This window comes from Neodiprion virginianus, chromosome 5, assembly GCF_021901495.1.
Source record: "Neodiprion virginianus isolate iyNeoVirg1 chromosome 5, iyNeoVirg1.1, whole genome shotgun sequence".
Lineage (NCBI taxonomy): Eukaryota > Metazoa > Arthropoda > Insecta > Hymenoptera > Diprionidae > Neodiprion > Neodiprion virginianus.
Genome location: NC_060881.1, coordinates 24,401,796 through 24,426,140, shown reverse-complemented (window position 1 = coordinate 24,426,140; position 24,345 = coordinate 24,401,796). Strand labels below are relative to the sequence as shown.

Sequence of the window (24,345 nt, the reverse complement as noted above, 5' to 3'; positions counted from 1 at the left end):
GAACTATAATGGCGGTGAATGGTAATAGAATTTAATGAAAGAAGATCCAAGAGGGGTCGTCGCTGCTGGATGTGAACGCGGTGCGAATGAGACCATCGATTTTTCGATTTGTCGAAACGTGCGAAATGGGGAAACGGATTCCACCGCATAAATTGACGCGCGAATCTTCGGCGCGTTTAAGAATTCACCGATATTACATCGTCGGTGATTATTCACCCAGGTTTACGCACTCGCGATGGAAACTGCAACATTTTCAACCTGTAATCGAAGTCTGCCAGTTACATGCTGTGAAATTGAAAATGTTAACCGTGGCACGGAATTCACTCTGCGATGGGCAAAGGCATGGCTAATTTATATTTAAATCACCTGACGGTTTCGCAGGTGCGACGAGAATGATGCACTTCGGGTACAAGTTTCATTTCACGCGTTTAAGGATCGAACGATTGATCCGAAAATCGGTTAAAACTGCACTAAAAATTGATCTTGGAACGACTTGTTACTGTTTTTTTTTTCAATTAACCAGTACGTATTTTCCAGTTTATATGTTTATTTTTTGAAAAATTTTATATATTTCCTTGTTGTTTCATTTGGCTGCCAAGTCCTGTCAGTTTCAGATTTTTCACTCGGTCGTTTTCGAGATCTTCGCGGGAGCTTGCGAATATTCGATCGAAAAATTAAGAATTACCAGTCGAAAGAATACGGAAACAACAAAAAATAGAAGACACAAAAGATCGCAGATCTGGTAAAAACACATTTTCATCTACTTTCAAGAAATCTGGTAATATTTGCGAACATTTTTTTTTTTTTTTTTCTCTACACAGTAATATATTTCAAGACGAACAACTCGAGATCACAATTTTCTTGGTTCAATTTCACTTTGAAGCGATACAATTCAACGAAAATATGCCGATCAGCGGATATCGTTAGTAATGAAAATTTATGTCGCGGTAAATATCGGCGATAAAAATCCCGCAGAAATAAAAATTGTCTGTTTCATTCAAGGTAATGTAACAAACGCGCACAAGTACGATGAAACAGAAAGGTGTAAGAGTTAATAAAGAAACACGGGAATTGAATTCTTGAGTACCACGAGGAAGATTTCGGACGTTTGTTTTAAGTATAAATATAACGGTACGACGTATTTCGAAACGGCGTCATTCTGTATTTAAAGTGCGTGCGAAGTGCAAATAACTGTTTACTCAATCCTCGGAACTAAGTCTATTAAAACTTTGACCATTCCGATTATTTTATCGTATTTTAACGGCTTTCAAATGCTGGAAATATCCATTGAACGAAGTGAGAACCCGTGATATAATTATTAAAATATTTCTTATCTTGAAAATAATACCTTTTCAGATCTTTCGGCGGTTCGATTGATATTCAGGCTTGAAAAAAAAAAAATCTGTCCAGCCGTTTTGCGACGTAGCGAAACTCCGTCGCTCTGTCAAGAATTAATATGAAAAAAATATACGGAGCTTTGTCGACTTCAATATTACAGTTAATGAGTCGATAACGTTTAGCCACGAATGAACGTGGCTAATGAGAACTTTTTAATGCCCATTATCGTTCTGCGATAATTACAATCGTCGCTCTGAGATTTCATTGCGATTCAATATTATTACCCTACCAAATGCGCTCAGCGCGCTGTGGAACTGATTTTATTCTCGTGGTTATAACCGTTGATTTTTCATCCTTGGAAAAAGCTTGAAATCGAACTACGCGATGAAGATTTTTTTTAAAGATTTTTGTTAAAGTAGCATCATGATGAGACGCGTGTAGCCGAAAAATGTTAGTCGTCATATTTGAATAAACTAGGATTTTCTCACAAATGCTTGCAGCGGATTTGAAACCGTTGACATAATTACTGGAACAAACCAGAGGAAATTATTACACGTACTGATATGTGATACATATAATGCATGACCGGTATGATTTAGTTGTTCGCAATTAGAATTCTTTAATACTAGCGGATTTGAATTTTGTAAATTAGTCAAGATGCAAAAACAATCTCAACTCAATTTTCGAATCGTTGGATATCCTGTCGTTTGTTTTATCAACCATTTCGACAAATCACCATAACTTTGTTTCACATCGATTTTCAGAGTTTGATCATATTTTTTTTTGCAAATGAAATTTATTTCCTTTTTTTTATTTGTTTAAACCGAATCATTTGTCATGTCTAAAGATATTGTCGAAACTCGTTTCTCCATATTTTTTCAGTCAGTTCAAAATTCATCACTAAAATTTTAACCATCGAAGATACGTCGCTTTTTCTCTTTTATCACGATCATCGGTCGGAATATGGATCAAGTGGATCAATTTATACCGTATTGCCACCAACAACGAATCCTTCTTTACCGATAGTTCCGTCAACCAATAACCAATAACTTATAGAGTAGTAAAAACTGTTCTACAAGTATCCGAGTAATCGTCGCGCAAAGTTGAACATAATTATTTTAATTTAACACCGCCACGAAGCGGTCTTTCGCGTAAAATTACACGGAGCGAGGAACTTTGGAAAGTTCTTTTTTCACTCCGTTTAGTGCCGAACTTTACGCCCCGAGAGTGGACGGGTACTCTCGCCGTGCTTCGAATAATCAATTGTACTCTTTTTATCCCCAAGCACCCTGCAGCAATTCCGGTTTCGACGACTGTTTGCTAATGAACGAAACGTCCCGCGTACCTAATCCGTCGGCATTGTTTAATTCATTGCGCGCATATCGTTGTCGAGATAGTTAAAAACAAATCCCGCAACACCGTAGAAACCATTTCCGCAACGAGTTTGCATTGATCAATATCATGTGGGGCAAAGTTCTTTTCTGTACATGTTTTTCTAACAGAAGTTAGAAGCTTTTGGTTTAGCCGACTACGAATCTGAAATCAGATTTCGAAAATTCGGTACGGCGAATCGGGAAAGTTTTTTTACCGTATTCGAACAAATTTGAAATTTTTGTGAGTCGTATTGGACCCGCCATTTTGAATTTTTGAAATCTGATTTCAGATTTGTAATCAGCGACGCCTAAAACTATAAAATATCATCTTGTCATCAGAGTTTAATCACAATCAGCAGAATAATGATTGACTCGAAGGGTTAATCTATGGAATTGTGGGTAAAAACGGATATATTAATACCCGGAAATAGAATGAAGTCTTTGCGGCTTGTAACGGACAAAGTATGTACCTCGTTTTTCCTAATTCCAACAATATTCAAACAGCATTTTGAACGATTTCACTGAATTTTTCTACTTACTATAACAAATGAAATATTTCTCAGTGCATACCGCAGTAACTGAAATAGTCACTACGAATAAACCAGGACGAGAGTAGCTATAAGAATATTTCCTCATGCATCATCGCTGCGAAAAATAAATTTCCGATAGCTCGGAAATAAGACGTCTAAAACAGTAAATCGGGACAACGTGTTCCATAGAAATGCACGTTTTCATAATTCAGCGCATAATTATACGGATATTTCCAGTGCGGTTCGTTTTATCGTAACGTATCACATACGTCTATACCATAGTACAGGCTTTACAACTCCGGAACAAGTTCCAATTTTTTGTCAAGTTTCCTTTTTTCTTCAAGGAAAATCATCCGAGTATATAAATTTGTCACTTACCTTTTGTTTAAATTTCCATCTTCCGCAGTTTTCTCAGCGTGTGATATTATTTCCGGACTTACCTGGGGCTCTGTAACACAACTACGGTAATAATTTGTATTACACAACCAACCACGCGCTGTGATAATTAGTGATTATGAAATAAAGAGCGAAAAAAAATACATATATTATCGGCACGTTGCCTCATAATTTCACCGAAATTGCGCCATCTTCCAAGTTTAGTACAACTATAATATAACCTTGAGCTTCCAACTTGACAACTTGTCATATTCCAGCTTATACATAGGAACCGTAATTTCCGCATAAATTTTAATACAACTTAAGATTGCATTGTCTTACCGTTAATCCACCCTGAAAAGCTTGCTTCAACAACTTTCCTCGCGCCGTTGAAAATTGGCGTAAATATGAGAACGGAAACAGGAAGCTGACAGTCCTTGAGCCCGGTCTCGGAAGGAGAAGAAGTTGGTTTCTTGACAACAAAATAAAAAAAAGAGTAAAAAAATTACTCACAAGCAGATAAAAAAAATTAAAAAAAAAAAAAAAGTTTCGCCAATTCCTTGACCACACTTCACGTTCCTTGGCCCGGTTTATTTTCGTCGCATTCATCGAGCCTAAGTCGACGGTTTATTCCAAGGGATTATAGGAACCTCGATCAAGATACACAGGGCGAATCGTTTATTAAAGCAAAACTTTATTATAGCAATAGTGAACAATGGATAACTATTAAAGATTTTTAACATGTGTTCGTATCGTATTATTATCATAATATTTTTATTACTTTTATTTCTAGCCGTGTTTTTTTTTTGTTTTTTGTTGTTTTTTTTTTTTGGTTTTTTTTTACAGGTTTTTTTTTTCTTCTCCTCCTTTTTTGATAAAAATAGCGATTGAATGTTGTTTAGGTTTAGGTAGTAGGTGAATATCTAAAAGGTATCTTACCGTACGAAATTTTCTAAACTTAAGTTACGTAGTCCTAGGTTCGTGGTTATTGTTATTGTTAACGGTACAATACAATTCCGAGGTGGTTGCGTGTGTTTTTTTCTTCTCTCGATTTTTTTTTCTTTTTTTTTGTTTTTGGTAGTCGTGGCGGTAGTTGCGGTTGCGGTGGTAGTAGAAATTCGTCTCGCTCGTAGATAAAATCGGGAACAGCCTTCTTGCAGCCTGTTTTCAATTTCTAACATTTGAATCACTTGAAAATTACTCAATTTGTTTTTTTTTCCGAACAAATGTTTTACTCGAAGCTCGAGGCGGATATTAAAAACTTCACGCGACTTTAATCGTCGATTCTTCGCGACTGTAAAACGATTATACGGCAAAAAGATTTCTCAGATTTAGTTCTCGTCATATACGTGCTTCAAGAATATGCCAATACATCGTAAAAAATATTATTTCAGAACGCGATACAGAAAAATCTGTCATCTTTGAAAGATGCGCAACATTTTTTTTGGGGGGAAAAACAAAAACGTTAAAAAAAAATTGAATTCCTGTCTTTCCTCGAGAATTGAAAACAGGCCAACGAATAAATGAGTATGTTTGGTCAAGTCTGTTTCACGAACTTTTCAAATTACGGATCTTCAGAGGGTGGATAGAAAATGATAACGAGTCTTATATAAAAAGAAAAAAAAAACCAACGTGTATATATATATATATACCCAAATGTAAAGTTGGCGATAAAACTATTACAGTCATTGGCTATTCCTAATGATATTTAGTAAGTCGTTATCAGCTATTTTTATCGTATTAATAAAATCCACATTATCTTATTGGGCTTTATACGGATTCAACCACCATATTATACCGATCGATTAGTCATAATCCATCTTACAACTTACACTAATCGAGCTAATCTATAAACTAAAGCTCCAGTTGGGGCGACCGAAAATATTTACCGACCTATAGGTATAATATAATATTATACAGTTACAGGTAAAATTGCTTTTTCCGTAATCGTTGATTGTAAAAAAAAAAAGAATGAAGGAATTTAACTTTGCTACAAGTGTATGAATACAATGTACAATATTGTCGAAATATCGAAAGAAATAAATCGAAAAAATTAAGTAAGACAAATAGCCATGAATTTCTACATGAAAATATAATACCTACCAATTTTCCGTTGCGCCAACCGATTTTTCCTTCGCCGGTATAACATACGGTAAAAATCATAATAATATAATACGCTTGTATATATATATATAGTTTATAACAATTTTATTTCATCAAAGATTGCTTTCCGTAATCACGCCGACTTCCTGAAGAGCTTGAAGCGCGACGAGCTTTTTCTTTTTTTTTTCTGTCCGTCACCGAAAATCGTGCGACGAAATTGAATCTTGGATTATGACGTTATTATTACTATTGTTTTTTTAAAATTATTATTGTTATTGTTATTATTATTATTACTATTGTTACGATTTTCTTGTTGCTTGTTTTTTTTTTTTTTTTTTCTCGATTCGCACGCGTCAAACTCTTACCCAAAGATCATGTATTATAGTCTTACTATTTTAACGTAATAATTATTCATTTTATTAAATATAGCATCGTTTCGTTATCCATTCGTCGGTTTGCGTATGAAGTTATAGAAGGTGAGAGTGTACTGTATGAGTGTCACGTGTTTATACACATATTCCGTAACGTGTCGTGATCGATCGACGTTCTCAACTACAACGAATTATGCTAACGTAGGTGGGTACAAGGGTCATTATTTGTTTATTTAATTTTTTTTCTTCTCTTGTTTTCCTTCATCCCTTCACGTCTTTTTCATTTCAATGCTCACGGTGTTTCGTAGCTTAGTCAGTCGGGCATTGTACATAGTTTAGTCTTCATTGTTCGCGTCTAAACGTAGCCTAATGCAATGGAATATTTATTCCTTCCCTTCCCCCTCCCCCCCACCACCCTTGACCCTCAATTCTGTTAGTTAAATTTCGTCGACATTTGTGAGGTGAATTTTCTTGCGTTTAGGTTTATATATATATATATATATATACATATATATATACATATATATGTATATATATATATTTTCCTGCTCGTGGTATAAATATTCATCGGCACCGGGCACGGGACTCGAAGTACACTTGCTAATCAATAATTAAATAGCAAATTACTGGCTGGCCGGTCTTACATGCTTAGTTTGTCCTTATTCACCGAACTCATTCGTTCCTGAATAATTACTCAGTTACTTAATCACTTGTTAACTTAATAAATTTGCTGACTTACTTACTTACATGATTACTTACTTACTTACTTACTTACTTACTTACTTGATTACTTACTTACTTACTTACTTGCTTACTTACTTACTTGCCGACTTACACTTTAAATACTAATCAATACTTGTTGAAGCTCATATTATGTAAGTTATTTACGCACTTAAAGATTAGCTCACCAATTATTGTATCATGCTTATCGACTAAGAACGTGTTGTTTTTATCATCGTTTTATTTATTTATTTATTTCTTTTTTCTTTCCTTTAATTTGTTACTTTATTCACCAAGAGGTGGCTACCGTTAATATGGGATACAAAAGTAATCGGTTCGATTAGACCCAGATTTATTATTTATATATGTATATACACATATAATTGTCTCTTACCTAACTCCACGTGCCTTTTCGTCATTTTATTTATTTCCTTTACTCTCTCTCTCTTTCAACCGTGAAACGATGATAACAATAATCGATAATATCGTTAATTTTACCATCGTTTTCGTGCGTTATTATTTCTATCGCTACTTTGTGTCATTAAACGAAACGAAGTTAAGAATTCAGGAGAAACAAAGATAACGACTTTGTACAAAAATCAGAAAATATTATTGTTAAGTATTCAACAAACTTGCCGTGCTAAAGGATTTATTTCATTTTTTAACCACTAGCTCCATCATTCTTCTCAAAATGATGCAGAATTTTATCCTGAAGTTGAAACGAAAGTTTTAAATCAATTATTTACAAACTCAGAGGCAAGAACGAACTATATACACAACTGCAGCTTTGGGAAACTCGACTCGTTAAATCCGCTCGGGTAAAGGCGTCATGACCTCCCCTCCTTCCCCATCCCTTGACTACGTTGTTTATTCAATGGTTTACACCAAAAGTTTATACCCATTTCACCTCTCCTTCGATATCATAGACAAGAAACTTCCCGGTGTGTATGTTACGTCGGTTATAGCGATCGATTACTTTGTACATTCCACGCAATGTAAATTTTTGCTATCGTCAAATTGTTGATGGCAATTATTAATTATACATCGACGCCGAACGTCACACTTCTCGTTTTCACAGTGTTTTTTTTTTCTACACAGAAAGCAGTCGTTTGAATCTTCTTCTCATCGTTCGCGATCTTTTGGTCAATTTATTGTTCTAAGAATTTTCCTCTACAGAAATAATATAACGTTTATCCAACATGACGTTGCAAATTTCACAAATGTTCATTCATTTTATATACAATTTATTGAATCATTACACGTATGCAGTTGGGTCACGCCACTGATTTTTTGTGCTTATGCGCAAATAATACACGCACATGTCACGTTAAGACATCCTGAACCAATTCGTTTAATTATAGATGTTACATAAATTATTGACGAGTTTACTCATTCACGTATCCTCTATTTTTCGTTCGCCCTTTTCCTTCTCTTTCATTCTCCTGGATAACAACCTTCTATATCAGTATCTAGCACCTCAGGATCTAGTTTTGCTTATTCATAATATTCGACAGATCGAAAATTCCACCTTACTACACGTTACCGTTACGATAGATTATTCTTTTTCTCTCTACTTGCACGTCGGTAAATAGAAACATAACCGTCCAAGTAAAAAATACAACTGACTTCTACTCGTTCGGAAACCAAAGAATTGGAAAATGGATGAAACATGAAACGGCGATCGATTCGCGACCATGTAAATTACAGTTACGAGTTGTTGGAGAAAAATTTCGAACTAGTGACACGGTGTCAATATGTATGTAAAACACCCTGATACTTTCAACATGAAAACGGCCGTCGTGCTTATAACCCGAATTCTAACCGTTCCACGTTCGACGATAATAATTTCTAATTTCCATCGACCCTGAATTCTTTCCTCATCAGATTTTTAGTCACACTATTTCTTTTCCACAACTATATTCTATATCGTCTTACCAGCTTAAAATCTATCGCCATTACATTCATCAGCACAGGTATAAGAAATACCTATCCACTATACATTCATGATTGTTTTCAGCCATATAACGTGGGATCAATATATCGTCCCGCTATCGGTCACCGAATTGGCGACGTTTTATTATTAAGTTATTTTATTTATTTTTTTTTTCTTTCTTTTTTTTTTTTTTCTTCACTATTTTCAAATTGAAAAAATCTTAGAGCAGCTTTTCAATACATGTATATATCACAGGTCTAAGAAAACAAAGAATACTTTACACAGGTTGAAAGCATAATAAAAAAAAAAAAAAAAAAAAAAATGGTGACGTTGACGCAGCGGCGAATCGTCGCGCCTCCTTCACCCGCACCTAGAAATTGCTCGTTCAACATGCGGTAACGACTCACTTCCGGTTAGCAAAACGTCCGCCCCGTTGCGTACTGCAGTGTGCTTGACCATAGCACGAAACGGTGAAAGATTAATTGTGCATGCTGGCGCGGTTGCTGTGAAGAACTTTGGCTTGAGAGAAGGGGTTTCGTTCTTTATTTCTCATTGATACACGCTCGGATAGTCGAGCGTGATAAGCTCGGTGACAGCACACGTTTATTTCATTCTTTTTTTTTTTTTGTTGATTTTGGTGATTAAATCGATGTCAGCATTTGTTTTTTTTTTCGCTCTGTTTCGTTTGACACAATTCAACGCGTGTCCGGTTAAATCGAAAAAACTGTGCACTTTAACAATTTACGGTGATACTAAAATTTGGCATCATAAAACGATATATTTACACTCATACCAAAAGCCGTGTTTACACACTGTATCGATACAGGCTTATATTTACAGCAGGCAATTGTTTTCAAGAAATTTGTGATTCGAGGTTCAAAGGTTCAATTATAATCAGAAGCCATCAAGAGACAGAGAAAGAGAGAGTGAATGGCTTCGGTGCACATGCTCATTGCGTATAATCTCATAATTTTCACCGGTGTTTTCTTAGCTTTATTACCATTGTTAAATTTATTTTCATTTCTTTTATTCAATCGTTTTTTCACTCAGTTCCTTTTCAATTTACACTCCCGGTAACCGCCAACGATACGGCTCCGGTTATTATCATGAAAATTTTTAGGGACTCGTCACTATCCGTACTTGGACCAACGTTTTTTAACGGTACGTCAACGCTTGCCTGCTCGACAATAACCTCCGGTATTTTATTTAACGTCAAGTGAGTCAAGGCGCTTGAGCCGTCGATTCATCACACCAGGGACGAACCGTAGACCTCGTTAGTGTGAACGTTTTGATTACTGTCGTTCTGCCGTGAAGCGCATTGCTAAAACAGAACAAGAAGGGAGCTCTCTTCATTCACGAACCTACATTACTGTTTTCTTAAACGTTCTCGACAATTCGATTCAATCCACCTTGCGTGTGGTTGGCGTAATGACTATTTTTCGAACACTCTTATGCAGCCATGAGGCGAGCTAGAATATTTTCAAGACGTTCATCGTTAAATCTTCGTCCTTCAAGCCGCGCATTAGAGTAACCAGGAATTTTCCCACAGATGCATAAGACTGCACGAAACGTAAAGCACGATGTCAGGACGCGAGTGATGTGGTCATTTTTGTCTCTGTGAATGTCGGAGCTTGATTGATCAAATGAACGATACCGCACTAGAGCTTATTCTTCAAGTACGAAGTCTTCCGATCGTTACTGTATTTTCACGGGTTCCAATAGATTGACGCGGGCAACCCTGATTTCTCAAAACCACTAACAATTAGCTGAACGAAGATGTGAAAGACTCACCGCTTGCTTTCTCTCCCAGCTTTTCATTGCCGATTTATACTTCTCGAACTCGTGGCACCAGTCGGAATATATTTTCTGATAATCGTTCGACTTTGCCGGTGCGGAACACCTGTGAGCGTCGACGGTGATGTTGTAGGAGCAAAGTAGCGCACCGCCAAGCCAACAGTCGTAACGACCAGCGTCCTGCTCGTTCACTCCAACGATGACAAGTCCCTTCTCCGATGTCTCGATGAACTTGTCACCACCAGCGCCGTACTTGTAGACGATTTGGTACCGCCCCTTCTCTTTGCTGTAATGGTACCACCTGACCTCCTGATTAGCGAGGACTTCGGGCATCTTTACGAAACAGCCAAGATGCACCGACTGGCCCCAAGTAACGACGAGCTTCCGTTTCCCAACACTGCTGTCACAGACGTCAGCGGTGCTGTTCGAAACGTCCTGAAGAAGCCTGAGGAGCAGAAGAAGGATCCGGAACGTCGAGAATGGTCAGTGAAAATCGGTTCTCGTCACGTCGGTACACTTACCCTGGTTCGTAGGGCTTGCAGGTGTTGGTGTCCTTGTCCCATCCGCAGTACGGATCGTGGACACAACGTAGACAGTTGTCGTAGCGTCTCGAACACATGACCAAATCGATCTGCTTGATCCGATGGTCGGAGGCGACGTAGAGCGCCTTGTGCTCCTTCGAGATCTCCATCGCCTGGATCGGTTCGCCAGGAGTCACGTCGAATACGTCCAAGAGAATGGACTGGGACTCTCCGTTTCCATCGAGCCATTGAACTACCTTGTGCACTCTTCCGTCGCCTTGAAAAAAACATTGGTTAAAACGTAATTAGTGTCACGCGGAGTTGGACGGTGGAAGAAGTTATCGGGCCTGAAAGAATGGACTCCGCGACTCACTGGATCCAGCGTAGTAAACCGTGTAGTCGAGGTCCATGCCGACGAAGTCTATCCTCAGCTTGTCGACGACCAGCCGAGTGAGCATTACGTCACGTTTGTAGAATACGGGCTTCTCGTTCTCGTGGGAAATCGCCGAGTCCATCAACGGATGTGACCTGATGAAGTTGAGGACGGTGTCAGGGAGTGTCTCTGTGTCGTTCACACACTGGCCGGGCCTGGGCTCGGGTACTTTATTCGACAAGACGGGTAGCCAGGCGCTGCTGCTGGTCGCCTGTTCCTTGAACTTTCCACGGAACGCCTCCTGGATCGCGTCGATGTGGAAGGAGCAGATGGCCGAGCCCATCAGACCGTTTGTCGACGTCGTAAACGTCCCGTAAAAGTGCGTGTCATCACCTGGCACTTTGTAGATACTCTCTGGACCAGAAAACACTCATTATAGTCTATTGCGAAAGCGGTTCTCTACCGATTGTCGGACCTCGGTTCATCCTAGGTTTACTCACGAATCTCATTGAAGTAGAATGGAAATTCCCCAGGGATTGAACAGTTCAATCTGGCCTTCAGATACGTCGCCCAGTTCTGGGCGAGAATGTTCTTCCCGCCGGTGTCTCGCTTGCACACGCGTGCTACCCTCGAGTAAACGCTTTTACCACAGTTTATGTATTCGACTGCGGTCTCGCGGAAGAAGAAGAACACGTGGCTTCCAATGTCGAACGATCCGACGAAATTTGGTTCTGAAGCAATTAGATAGGACATTCTTGAGTAATGATACCGTTGGACTCATGGTTATCAAAAGTTGATCGTCTATCATATTTAAGCAACGCCCAAGTTATCAGACTTTGAAGTGTGTCACCGGACATGAATTTTTCTCCAATCGACTTCTATCTTGCAGCGTTTTTGATCCTGCAAAACGGGATAAGATTTGCTCGCCAACAACTCGAGTATTCAACATACGCTGTTCCTCAAATAAATACGTTAGTTGTCCATAAATCAGCCACGTGTATACCTGATTCATAGGCGAACAGAATCCGATCGCCGTGATTAGTTTCGTACGTACGTGATCTACCCCCCAATAAAAGCTTCTTCTCTACGATCGACTCACCTTGATAATTTGATACCCATTTTCTGTGAGGCGATCGGTATCCTTTCCGTTCTACCGTTGATACATTAATTTTCCGGGAAGAATTTAAAATCTAAAGTTACAAGCGGTAAGGGGCAGTAGGAAACTAGAAGTAAACGTAAACTCGGTCACGAATAATTAATCCTGCTGCTGTACAATTAAGCCAGGGGTGCACGTGATATCCGGTGGCATGTAAGCGGAGGATATAGGATAACTTCCCGAGTACCTCGGCCCGTGCTTGGAATGTATTTGTTGCCTTGCAGTCGGTCGGAATCAGCTCTTGCCTCTGCCTGCATCGAAGTGTGGGGCGCATAATTTCTCGCGACTCGACTGCACAGCAGCGCCCCGGGAAGCGACGACCTTTTTTTGGGGAATAAATCGAGCGTTGAAGTAGCAAGAATTTGAGGGAGAAATTGGAGTTCTGATTTGAAATGCGGGGCTCCGAGCCAAGTGGATCGACCCTGTACCGCCATTCGGCAAAATCTGTATACAAGATGAGAGTGGGGTGCTTATTGAGGGCGAAGTTTTTACCCCTGAAAAAAAATTTTCGCTCACGGGTATTATCGGTCTGGATAAGAAATAGAAACGAACAGAGTAATCCGTGCGAATACCGACTTTCTGCCCCCCAACTGGCGTATAGGTGTACCTCGTCGATTTTCGTAATTCCGCAATTTGTCGTTTAAAGAGTAAATTCAACCGTAGAGTTCGGTCCCAAAAATCGATTGTCTACGATTATTCGATAACGATGTGAAATTTCTTGATACAACCAATCGGACATTACTTGCTATCGACAAACGACGACGTGCTCAATGTCCTTTTACCCTACGGGGTGGCAGTCTTTACTTTTTTATATTAAACCTTGAGGGTAGTTTAGCGCGCAAATAAAATACAACACCGAAGTTTCCTGATATACGACAACCTGTCGCGGAATGAAGAAAATCTGTGAGCTACACCCGGGTACTGTCCTTGTTAGTTATGACTTTGCAGCTTACTCTCCTGGCCTGTATACACCATGTCCGGATTATTTGCTCTTTATGATTTCCGATCTCGCGGTTTGCGTCCCCATCGACCTGCAAACAGCGGTTGGCTGAAATTCAATATCATTCGGACTAGATTCGGACAAAAGCAACTCGTCCTCCACGAGGTGGTGTGTGTGGTGATGCGGTAACTGAGAATAACGATCGCGTATTTCCCGAGGAAAATGTTCACTGTTGAGAGGGCCGCCGGTTTGCGGTTTCTGTAATCTGCAGCCGAGAACTCGGTGTCGCTGCACCGCACTGCGCCGGTTTTAGGCGAAATTCTGGCGCTAGTTGACGGTGGACTCTCTAATCTTCCTCACAGCCCAACGGTTGGACCGATTGTCTTACTTCAGGCAGAGGAAGTTATATCATGCGAGTACTGTCTCGATTTAGTGCCATCCATGCTTCCAGCGCTTTCGGAGTTTCTATTGAACAACGAGAGGGCCGCGGGGGCCAGAGGATTGCGGTTTTCGTTGGTATCGAGCCTGGCGCCGAGTCCCCGACTCGTCGTCGAGGCTTCTCTTCTCATTTTGAAAGAGATAATTTAATTAGAATGCAAAGTTCACCCTCCCGTCTTGACTACCGCTCGAAGGATTCCTTTCAAAATTAATCAGACGTCGCGCACTTAAATTCCGCCCTCGGAAACCCCAGGATATCGCTTTTATTTCGATCCCGAGACCCTCTTTGAAATATCGTCTACCGAATTTCGAGACCACGTGAATTCAATTGTCGACTTTGACTTCCCACTTTATGTCACTTTTCCTCGTACCCTCTCTTTCCGTTGCAGCACCGTCTTTAAACCCTAATTTTTTCACTCCTACGAGTACAAGCTTCGGCAGTAAAAAACCGCGAATGAATTTGTCTCTCCGACAGGCGTAACTGAACTGTGCACTGCGATTCTAAATCCTGGAATTCACGTAGCTCAGATGCACCATTTGTGGCCACCTTTGTAAACTCTGTATTTCTCAACATGACTTTGATTCGTGGCTAAAATCTGACATTGAGTAAGTTTTGGACAGCAGTTTTAATTCCCGGTACACTCCATTGTTTTGACACAAGTGTCTACATAAATAGATCAAAGCACTGGGTCAAACGATAACCCAAACTATCGCTAAGGTGACCAAAACCTGCATATTTAACCTACTTTGGAATACTTCGATGCGTGACTTGTTTGATTGTCATTTTAAACCTTGTATCAATTGTCATCTGACCGTACTTGAGGGTTGGATACAAGAACGATGTTTTATAATCTGGCGACGTTGTATTTTACACGGTGCTTTACTTCGTACTGTTCGTGCTTGTAATTCACTGGTAATGCGAAAACAAACAGTGTGAACCACGGTAAAAACGAACTTTGAAGAGAAGTTTATTCCGCAACTTTTTTGCAATTTCCACTTCCTCCCCTCACTCTGCGAATCTCTTGTCGCATCTGCCGGTTATTCTGCCTCTCTTTCCCTATCGTTCTCCGTCCTCTGACTCGGGCCGGGGAATCACATCAGTCTTCATTGTATGTACTTTAGACTTGACGACGGGCACGTGAACCCATCCGTCTCTCGACTCTCTCTCGTATTTAATCAACGCTTTTACTAATAGACAAACTCAATATAGAATGGCCCTTGATGTTAACACGAGAGGCGCGAGGGTGTCGGCAGTAGGGAGAGTCTGGCTTTAAATTAAACGGCGAAACAAATAGCTAATCATGGGTCCTCTGCGCGTGTTTCACGAAGGGTTCGGCGGGCACCGCGTGACGTGCTGCGGGATGCTGAGATCTCCCGCCTAGTATTCGAGAGGGACGGTGCTCTCCAAAGATTCAAATCGCGCTACTTCAGGCTTGTCATCGGGAGTTGATACCAACGCCAATGAACTCCGAGCTTCAAGCTCAACGACTCGCTAATTAATTAGGCAGGACGATACCGTCGCCCGATAAGAACTTTGGGAACAAATTCACCCAATCGCTATAAAACTTTGGGACACTTTATTCCTCGCTTGGAACCTTAACGAATGTCAGAACGAATGGCAGGGAGAAGTACATCGTTTCTGTCTTGCCAAACTTGCTTTGAAGCTGCTTGTTTCGACACGAGGTTATCGAGTCTCGTTTTCAGCGAGCTTTCGGTTGCCCGGATGTAGCAAAGTAACGCCCGTTCTTCGCGCTGATGTTGAATCCCGATCTAGGCACCAAGCCTCACAAGCCGAGCACATTAGCCTCTGGGAAGTCGATACTGTCTCGAAAATTAATTGAACCAAATCCACGTGTAAATCGCAGGTACTTCGGATGAAATTAAAACGTGGGATTAATGACGAGGATCAACGTTACTTACTGTCCAACCATTTCGAATCGTATTTCAGGGTCCGTTTGAAGCTGAACTCCTTTCGTCCGGTGGTCAGGTTGTACAAATCAGTCCGGAAAATGACCGTGTCGGCTTTTGTAAACTCGGCGTTCGTTCCGGAGTAGAGAGCTGGGAGTTCGCCAGGATTTCCCTTCTCCACCCAAACGGCTGTCGAGTTGTCCGCAGGATCGTACGGGCATTTTGCTATCCCCATACCAACACCTGGCACAAACTCGTGCCGCGGTAGATGCGTCAGATTGCTCTGAAATTTTAAAACATTCATTTTCGAGCTTCCGCTCGTCTCATTCTCCGCGCACCCGTGCCAGTTACTTTCATGCGTCGTTACAGCTTTTCAGATTTCGCAGAGTGCTTTCGGTAAGATACTCAAATCTGTGTTCTGCCTTGTTATTACACAAATTTTCGCTGGCAGTCTAGGTTTTACTCGGATTCTAGACGGTTAATTCAGAACTAGATATGTCATTGGCAATAATTTAATTCGATTTTGCACAAGGTGAGTGGACTTTGACGGAATTATAAAGACATTTCAGCTCTTACTACATTTTTAGATCGCTAGTTATAAACTCGGATTTAAGATGGATTACGAAAATGGCGATAGCTCAGTAAAATACAGTCAGATATAAGTATGAATACCCAAATCTTAAACGGATTCTTGGAACACAGTTTCCAAAAATGGTATCGAAGTTAAAAAATTTCAACACATTTCCTTGATATCTTTGTCTGTTTGACAAAGTATTCTAGAATTTGAATAGAGCCAGGCTCTCCACGATTTTAGGGACCTAAGATTTTGAAATAAGATGTATTTGAATTACCTGTAATTTTGATTGATACTAAAGATTTCCACTATTATTGACTATTGTGAACTTTCCCTCGCGTACTTGAGTGCATATCGGTGCATTTGGGTACAACATGAGCTTCACTAGCAGGAAATCAGAAGAAAGTCATCGACCTATTCTCGTAAAGGATCAAACTCGAATACCCGCCTGTACACCGAGAGAAATTTCTGGTGTCGTTACTTTACAGTCATCAACCATTTAAACTCTTTAATACCTAATTAAGAAATACAGTTCCAGGTACAACACGAAAATAAGTTTTCATCGCCAGTACGTGATACCATTTTGTTTTATGACGGTCAGTAATTACACTAATATTTTCTTGAAACTGTCGCGATCATTTGATGTTAATGTAGTAATGAATTGATACTGAGAAACTGTGGTAAACTACACGTATAGGCAAACAGATCGAACGTTACGATATCGAGAAAACTTGTGATCGACAGCCATAATCCCACGAAATATTTACTTGTGTTTGGTTTTCTTGCGATTCTAACAACATTTGAAACGATTCCACTGGAACATTGCAGCATGTTCGAAAAAGGTAACAGATCGACTCGGAAATTGACACGGGTAGACCAATCTATACACGTGCCTGCGGGCTTGAGATATCGAACCGAACGCTACCGAGCGTCCATCAATAGTTGGTTAACTGAAATCAATCGAATACATCGAATCAGTGTTTAAAGGCCGAGCCCAGGGACCGGCTGCCCGGCATTAATCTCTCCCGGTCGAGTAGCAGGCCTGCGAAAGCAGGGTTGGAGAGCACACAACCCTTGAAATTGGAGTAGCTGACTAATACATCGTTCGATTACAACGGATAACTATGGCAATAGGCGAGCTGGGCGCGTATCGGCGGGGCTCGATTCGCGGAGGCGAATCTATAGCGCCAAGGCGATGTCGTCTACTCGGCAACAACCCCGTTATACGTGCGCGTGCATACCGACACGAAAACGAGGAGGTGCAGGTGAGACACGTAGAACCCGGCCCATAAATCGACCCGGGATCTTTTGACCAGAGCTATTATACGACGTAATGACGTGAAATTTGCCTAAGAAGATTACGGAAGACACAAGCACCCCGAAAACCCACTTAAACGAGGCTCCTCGGTCCTTCTACCAACAAGAACACTCTACTGTACTCTGGAGGATAATAATTTTCAACGTAGTGAGTAAAAATCTTTTTCTGGGAGGGGAAGCTTCTCGTTCTATTATACCTTAGATGGAACAATGCTTGGATGATTGGGGATACCCGTTATTTCCTGCACTGAGAGAAATTTTTTAGTTCCGCTCACCGCTCAGTCTTTGACTATCTTCATTTTTTACCAAAATCGAAAAATATAGTTCTAGGTAGAAAATGAAAATTAGTTTTCTAGCTGTTACCGGAAACTCTAGTATCCGTTGCTAGTCTTTCTCGTTACGATCACTGTTACTATATTTTCTTGTGACTGTTGCGAAAATTTAAGCTCGTGCAACGATAAATTGACGTTGAAGCCTTATTTAACTAAAAAAGTAGAGTAAACCTCAGAAACTGATTTTGCGTTGCAATTACCAAAAAAGGATCGACGACAGCGCAAAATGGTTAGGCGTACCTCGTTTTTCGTAATTTCAACAATATTCGAACAGTTCTTTTAACGATACCGGTTTTACTGAATTTTTCTAGTTACTGTAACAAATTAAATTTTTCTCAGTGCGTCTTAATTTCGGATTTAATAATCTTAGGCGTGCGAAGCTTGCGGTACTTACGTATATCACCCAGTCTTTAGGCGAGTGAGCGTTCGTTCCGCACATGTATAGGCGATTCCCTTCACCCATCGGCTGTATTACTCGGATGTGATTGCGGCAGTCGAAATGCTGGAACAAGTAATGTTTTTTTTTTTTGTACAACCATGGGCATCGAAGCAACTAGATTACTAAACAAAAATGCATAAAACTATTCGTTTATTTACGGTTATCGACGAGCTATACGATAGCATTTGTAATGGAGTAAAAAATTATTTCCCCCTACGCGGCGCAAGCCAACAAATTTGACCTCATACTTTAATGTTGAACGAGAAGAAACGGTACAAAGCGTATAATACACTAAGCGTGAAATTCAATTCAAAATTGTGATAAAAGTGAATAAAGAAGAATGACAGCGAAGATATCGGGCAGTTATCGTCAAAATGTACGTGAAAACTTCAATATAATTATATATATATATATTGAAGGGAGCTCGAATGTCAATACTTGAGTATGCTGTTGAGTGTGCTGTTTTATTTAATCACGTGATTTTATATTTGTTATTTTAAGTGTCGTCGTATATTAATTCTCGATATATCACCTAATCAGGATTGATTTCTTTCACACTCGACAGAGTCTTGTTCACGCACTTCAAAATCGAACTCTCGTCTTCGAGTGTCGTAGGCTTACTGATCCGCTCGGTCCCTTCTATTCTCGATATTTACTTTAAATCGAATACACCGTGACAAACGTTTACAGGTTGATCGTTTGTATAAAAATTTTTATCACGAATTACGGGTAAATGAATATCAATAAATAAATCGCCGTTCGATTTTAGTTACCGATGTGTGCGCGCGTATTTTAATCAGTTTTTATTTTTTTCATTTCTTTTTTTAAATCTCTTTTACTGTTTACAAAAATATTTATACCCTCGATGATATAAATTTACGTTATATCGGTTGTACAGGCGAATTTTACCCGTCTAAAACACGCGTTTGCACCTGCGAGGCACGCTGCAGGCTTGATATTCTACACCAGCCAGAGAGGGAAATGCAAATCAATTGGAGTTGGACAGGAGAGCGTGATAATGGAAAAATATTGTGCGCGCATACACGTGCGATGTGTACATTTTAATCACGTGGATGTTTTATTCGCGTTGCCATTTTGCTGCGTTCAATTGGGCGGGCGGAATAAAATCACGCAGGATAAATGAATATCTATGTACAAGCGTACATTATACGTAGATTCACCTTCTCGATGCGCAATCGGTAAACGCGGTAATAAAATATACTCGTACACTGGTAGTTTTTTCTTTTTTTTGGTTTTTTTTTTCACTCTGCAACACATAAAAAATGTTGTATACGCGTCCGATTATTTTTTCCTATCAACTTGCTCACGTGTCGAGACACAATTTCCAGAGCAGAAAACATTTTTCAACAACTTTTCTATTCGTTTTACTCACCTCTGACTTTCCTTTCGACACACAATTGGCCACGTTGCTTGGTTCCAGATTCAGAGCGTCTCTCTGTAACAGAAAATCAAAGAATCGTTAACGAACAGCTTCGTTAATGTAAATTGCTTTCGAACAGAACGCTTATTGTTCAAATAAGTGGTCGGGTTAGGAACCGGTTTGTTAGCCGCGTTATACTCAACTTGATCTGTCTGTTTCTACATTATCCAAATTCTGTTCGTAGTTTACTCTATTCGTTCACGAAATTGCGTAAAATAAATTATTCCTACGTTGTTGATTTTTTCCCCGCAGTGCAAATCCTCGTTTTCTGATAAATGAAAAATTTAAACAATTTTCGAACCCTTTGGATGCTGGTTCAGTTTTTTCAAGTCTTCTAAGTTTTGAAAAATTAATTTTGTTACTTAAGTTAAAATAACCCAGTTGTTTCCAAATCAAATGTGTGTGATTTGAGCGCGGAGAAAATTCCATAAATTCGATAAATAAATTTTATTTCTTTCTTTGAGAAATTGGAACATGATCGGAAGATGATATCACCCGAAACGCATCCCTGAACACAAGAGCAACGATGCTGAAAGTAGCCATCCAATTTCCTTCAGATTTCGTCTGTTTCAAATTTTACCCACACCTTCAAATGAATCTGATTAATACAAAAATCAATAACCATTCGACTTGAACTTTCGTAGACGCGTCCACTCGATTTCTCTGTTATTTTTTTTTATCGCTCGGACGGCGGATGACTGTCTTTGACTAGCGAAGCGTGATATGCAGGCTCGTCTATGCTCTCCTAGCCCCGGCCAGAGGCGTCTTAGCGCGAGTGGGAAGTACACACTCCATATTTTTCAGCGGTGAAGAGTGCTTGCCGCTCGGCTCGGCTGGCGAGGAGATGAGAGCTCGAAGGTGCGAAGAGGTGCGGGATTTATCAAGGTGGTGGGCTGGGAGAGCGGCAGGACCGCGTTTCCTCACTTCAAACGCAGAGGTGAATAAGGTCAACGACTTACGGCTCGGCTGCGCAAGATGGTTAGGCCAGGAGGTGTATAAGCTGCGAATGCGTTCTCCTCTTCGCTCTTACAAAAACTTAAACGAAGCAAGAGAGGAAAGGAGAAGAAGGAGAAGAAGAAGAAAACAAGGCGAGTTTAGAAGCGAGCCGAGAAAAGCGCTGTCGGCACCAAATTACCGAATAAAACGAGGCACTCTTCGGCGTCTCGGTGCCATAATTTGCTCTCCGTGAGCCGAGAATAAATGTAACGTGTAATCGACGCGACTCGAGGCACGGCGCGTGTTTTCCTTTATCTTCTTTCGTTATAATTAAGTTCGACGTGTGCGGCGCGGCGTTAATACCGCCGGTGCTTATCATGGAGGTCGAGTGCATACTGGAAAGTAGCGCAGCCCCCTTTTCGCCCGATTCAGTAGAGCCAGCCAGAGCCCCGTTCTCCGCACCTCTTCGCCACGTATAACCCCGTCGTCACCTCGCGGCACTCGAGCACCTCTGCAGGCACCTACTTCATATTCTGCACACGCCCGTTTCCACCGACCTGCATAGGTTTATCAAAAACTAACGAAGATCGTGTTGATATTAATTCCGATCATAAATTAAACCTGACCCATGCTGTGCTATTTTTATACTTTATTAGTAGGGTTGACCATTCTTGGAAAGTCAGCTGAAGACTTGTTAGAACGGCCGCTCGAATCATTTCAAGTCATTCGCTTCAACCTCTTAAAGACTGACTGTCGAGTCACTGCAAGGTATAAGAAGTTATTCGAAATCGGGTAAAAGAAATTCGTGGTGTTATGCGAAGTTTCTTTCAGATTTTGCAGAATGCATGTGAATTCGAACGAGTTATTTGAAATACTTTAATCACCAGATAGTCACGTATGGTATTCCAAGTACTTATGGTGAAACCCCCTCGTACTCAAGAGGTGGTCGTGGTCAGATGAAGTCAATTGAAGTCATTCGAAGTCTTTCGAGTCACCCAAAGTCCATGTAAAATACTTGTCGAAGCTTCGTAAGGTCATTCGAAGCCTGTAGTGATCTTGAAACTAGGTACGACATTGCAGAATAGTTGACCTCTTCACTATCCTGAAGGTTTGAAGTAACCTACGTCTTCTTACTGGGTTCATACGGAAAAAATGAGGTGACCAATTTTTTGTGTCGACTCTCTTCCGAGCCATAATATTCCAAACATCGGTCAACCAGTCACACGTAAATATCAAGACTGATTGAACGTTGCTTATCATATTGCAAGTGAACCACAGAAAAGGTGATACCAAGTTTTCGGTATGCGGTGAAACAGTGTAGGAAAAAGTACATTCGTAGCAAGACCGAATTTAAACGTGAGAGATAGAGTATCTCAAAAGATTTTATTCGTTGACTATTCAGCGAGAAACTAAAATTGGCGTTTATTTATTGTCAAACTTGCGATCCAATGCCTCGGTGAAGATAAACATAGGATTACCTCATCGACAAATATATGCACTTCGAAATTTCAACGTAAATTTTTCCGACTGGAATTACCAACGACACGAATTATGCTTCAGGTTTCAATCGATACAAATGTAGCGACGAGAAAAATCTCATCTCCGGTACTAACAGAAGTCGAAAATCAGGAAGCTTCGTCTAACTCTATCCAAGAAACAAATAGGAAAAACAAGTGCAGACGAACAAGAATGCCGTTTTATCTCGAGCTGAATCATCTGGACTCAACTACAGCATTCTCACTGTATTAGACCAGGCAGAGCTGCTTCTTCTACTCTTATTGTTAGATGAAATTTAATCAGCGCTTGGTACGCTCCATAGTCGTTCTTTTTTTCTTGTCCAGCGATAATGATCGCCAGGCGGTTGCGGGTACAAGAACACCGTTAAGAGTTACCGAGTAGCGTCGACGAGCGAATGACAACCCCTGATATTTCTCCACGTCATCATCACCTCTGGGAGCTTAATCAAGCCAGCATCTCTACGCTTCGAGCCTTCAGAGCTGAATAGAGATGTCTCAGATCCGGGCAAAAGGAAGGGCGAAGGTGGAAAGGTATAAAGGGAACTTTGTGGACAAGGGGCGGAGGGACGGGCAGACTCTACGGTGATTACACATGGAGCAGGGCCCCTCTTGTAATCAGTGCGCTTTTTTCTACCGTCAAAGTCTCAGGTGGGTACCTGTGATGCCGGCCCGCAAGCTCACGTTGCGGCTGTCAACTGTTACTTTAGGTTTCGGTTGTCGTCTCATCGTCTCCATTATCCTCGCCACCGGGTTTACGGAAGAGATCGGAGAGGAGCCCTGAAACTTCTTCGGGGTGGGTGTCGAAAAGTAGAGTGGCCGCACAACAGAAGTGTCGGAATGTCGAGTTTTCGGAGAGTCGAAAAAGCAATTCATCAAATTTCGAAACGAAGAAAAACCACTCTGCTTCTCGACTCTCGCTCACTTTTTACATAGTTTCGTTGGTTTCGTGTACGGATAAATATCGGCAGAGGTCAATATTTAATTCCTCCAGGCCTGAATTAACCTTTGACATGAGCATACGTTATAAGGGAGTGAAAAGTTTTGTCTTCTAGGAGTGGCGGCGAGTCGGTTAGGCGCGGCAGGGAGTCATAAACCCCCATAAATACCATCCACCGAAGTAAACCATTGGAATATTTGACTTCGTTCAAGAGATGCTTCTCACCGTAAAAACTTTATACCAAACTTCTAAGAGCCGTGATCAATTTATTCACGCTCTGCGTTATAAAAAATTTCATGAATCAAATACGACTCTAGGCACGTAAACGCGTCGCTGAATCCACTTCGCCGGCGATGCCGAGTCTTAGTTACTGGATAAGTCGAAGTTCCTTATCTGTCGCGTATAATGTGCTTGCAATGATTCCGTTACCTTACAGTAGCACGATCATTTTGTCTTATTTCAAGATAAACCGCAGATAGATTTCGACAATCCGATTAGAAGGGTAGAAGAACTTTTACTCTAAATCTGCAATTAGTTATAATAACAAAGAAAAATTGAGTATCTCCTTTTATTATACATATACCAGTTGAAGATCAAAAATAATTATTTAGTATTGCGTTGATGTTGGGTAGCATGGCTAGTGATTCATGGTCACGTCTTCTGAATATAAGAGAAAAAAGATCATCAGTTTTTGGCACTTGAAAGAAGTCAAAAAATGTCTGAATCTGCCACGAGGTCCGTCGGCATTTGTTTTTTTCTTTTTTTTTTCTTTTCCATTTGTTTTGAAGAATGTGGGAGGACGCTTTTCTACTAAACTGATCCACCCATGTTGAACACGGCTATTTTTACGGCAGTGAATAATCTGTCCGCATAATATCCACTAAACGTTGACTGGCACCGGGGAAAGAGATACAAGTTTGCACACGAGCGGAATATACGTATAAAATCAATGTCATTGTGTCATCTGCGATGAAACGAT

At 40.4% G+C, this 24,345-nt stretch overlaps 1 protein-coding gene across 1 annotated transcript in view; it reads right to left on the bottom strand.

The window, feature by feature from the left end:
* Positions 1–9,342: 9,342 nt before the first annotated feature.
* Positions 9,343–24,345, bottom strand: part of LOC124304570 (semaphorin-2A) — a 284,223-nt gene continuing 269,220 nt past the window's right edge. The window contains exons 6-13 of the mRNA XM_046762967.1: positions 19,929–19,991; positions 18,491–18,598; positions 15,886–16,156; positions 11,932–12,162; positions 11,432–11,845; positions 11,059–11,335; positions 10,535–10,982; positions 9,343–10,064 (exon numbers count right to left, since the gene is read on the bottom strand). Of these exons, the coding sequence (XP_046618923.1) occupies positions 9,990–10,064; positions 10,535–10,982; positions 11,059–11,335; positions 11,432–11,845; positions 11,932–12,162; positions 15,886–16,156; positions 18,491–18,598; positions 19,929–19,991 (1,887 nt within the window). The 3' untranslated portion in view covers positions 9,343–9,989. The remainder of the gene's footprint in view (positions 10,065–10,534; positions 10,983–11,058; positions 11,336–11,431; positions 11,846–11,931; positions 12,163–15,885; positions 16,157–18,490; positions 18,599–19,928; positions 19,992–24,345) is intronic.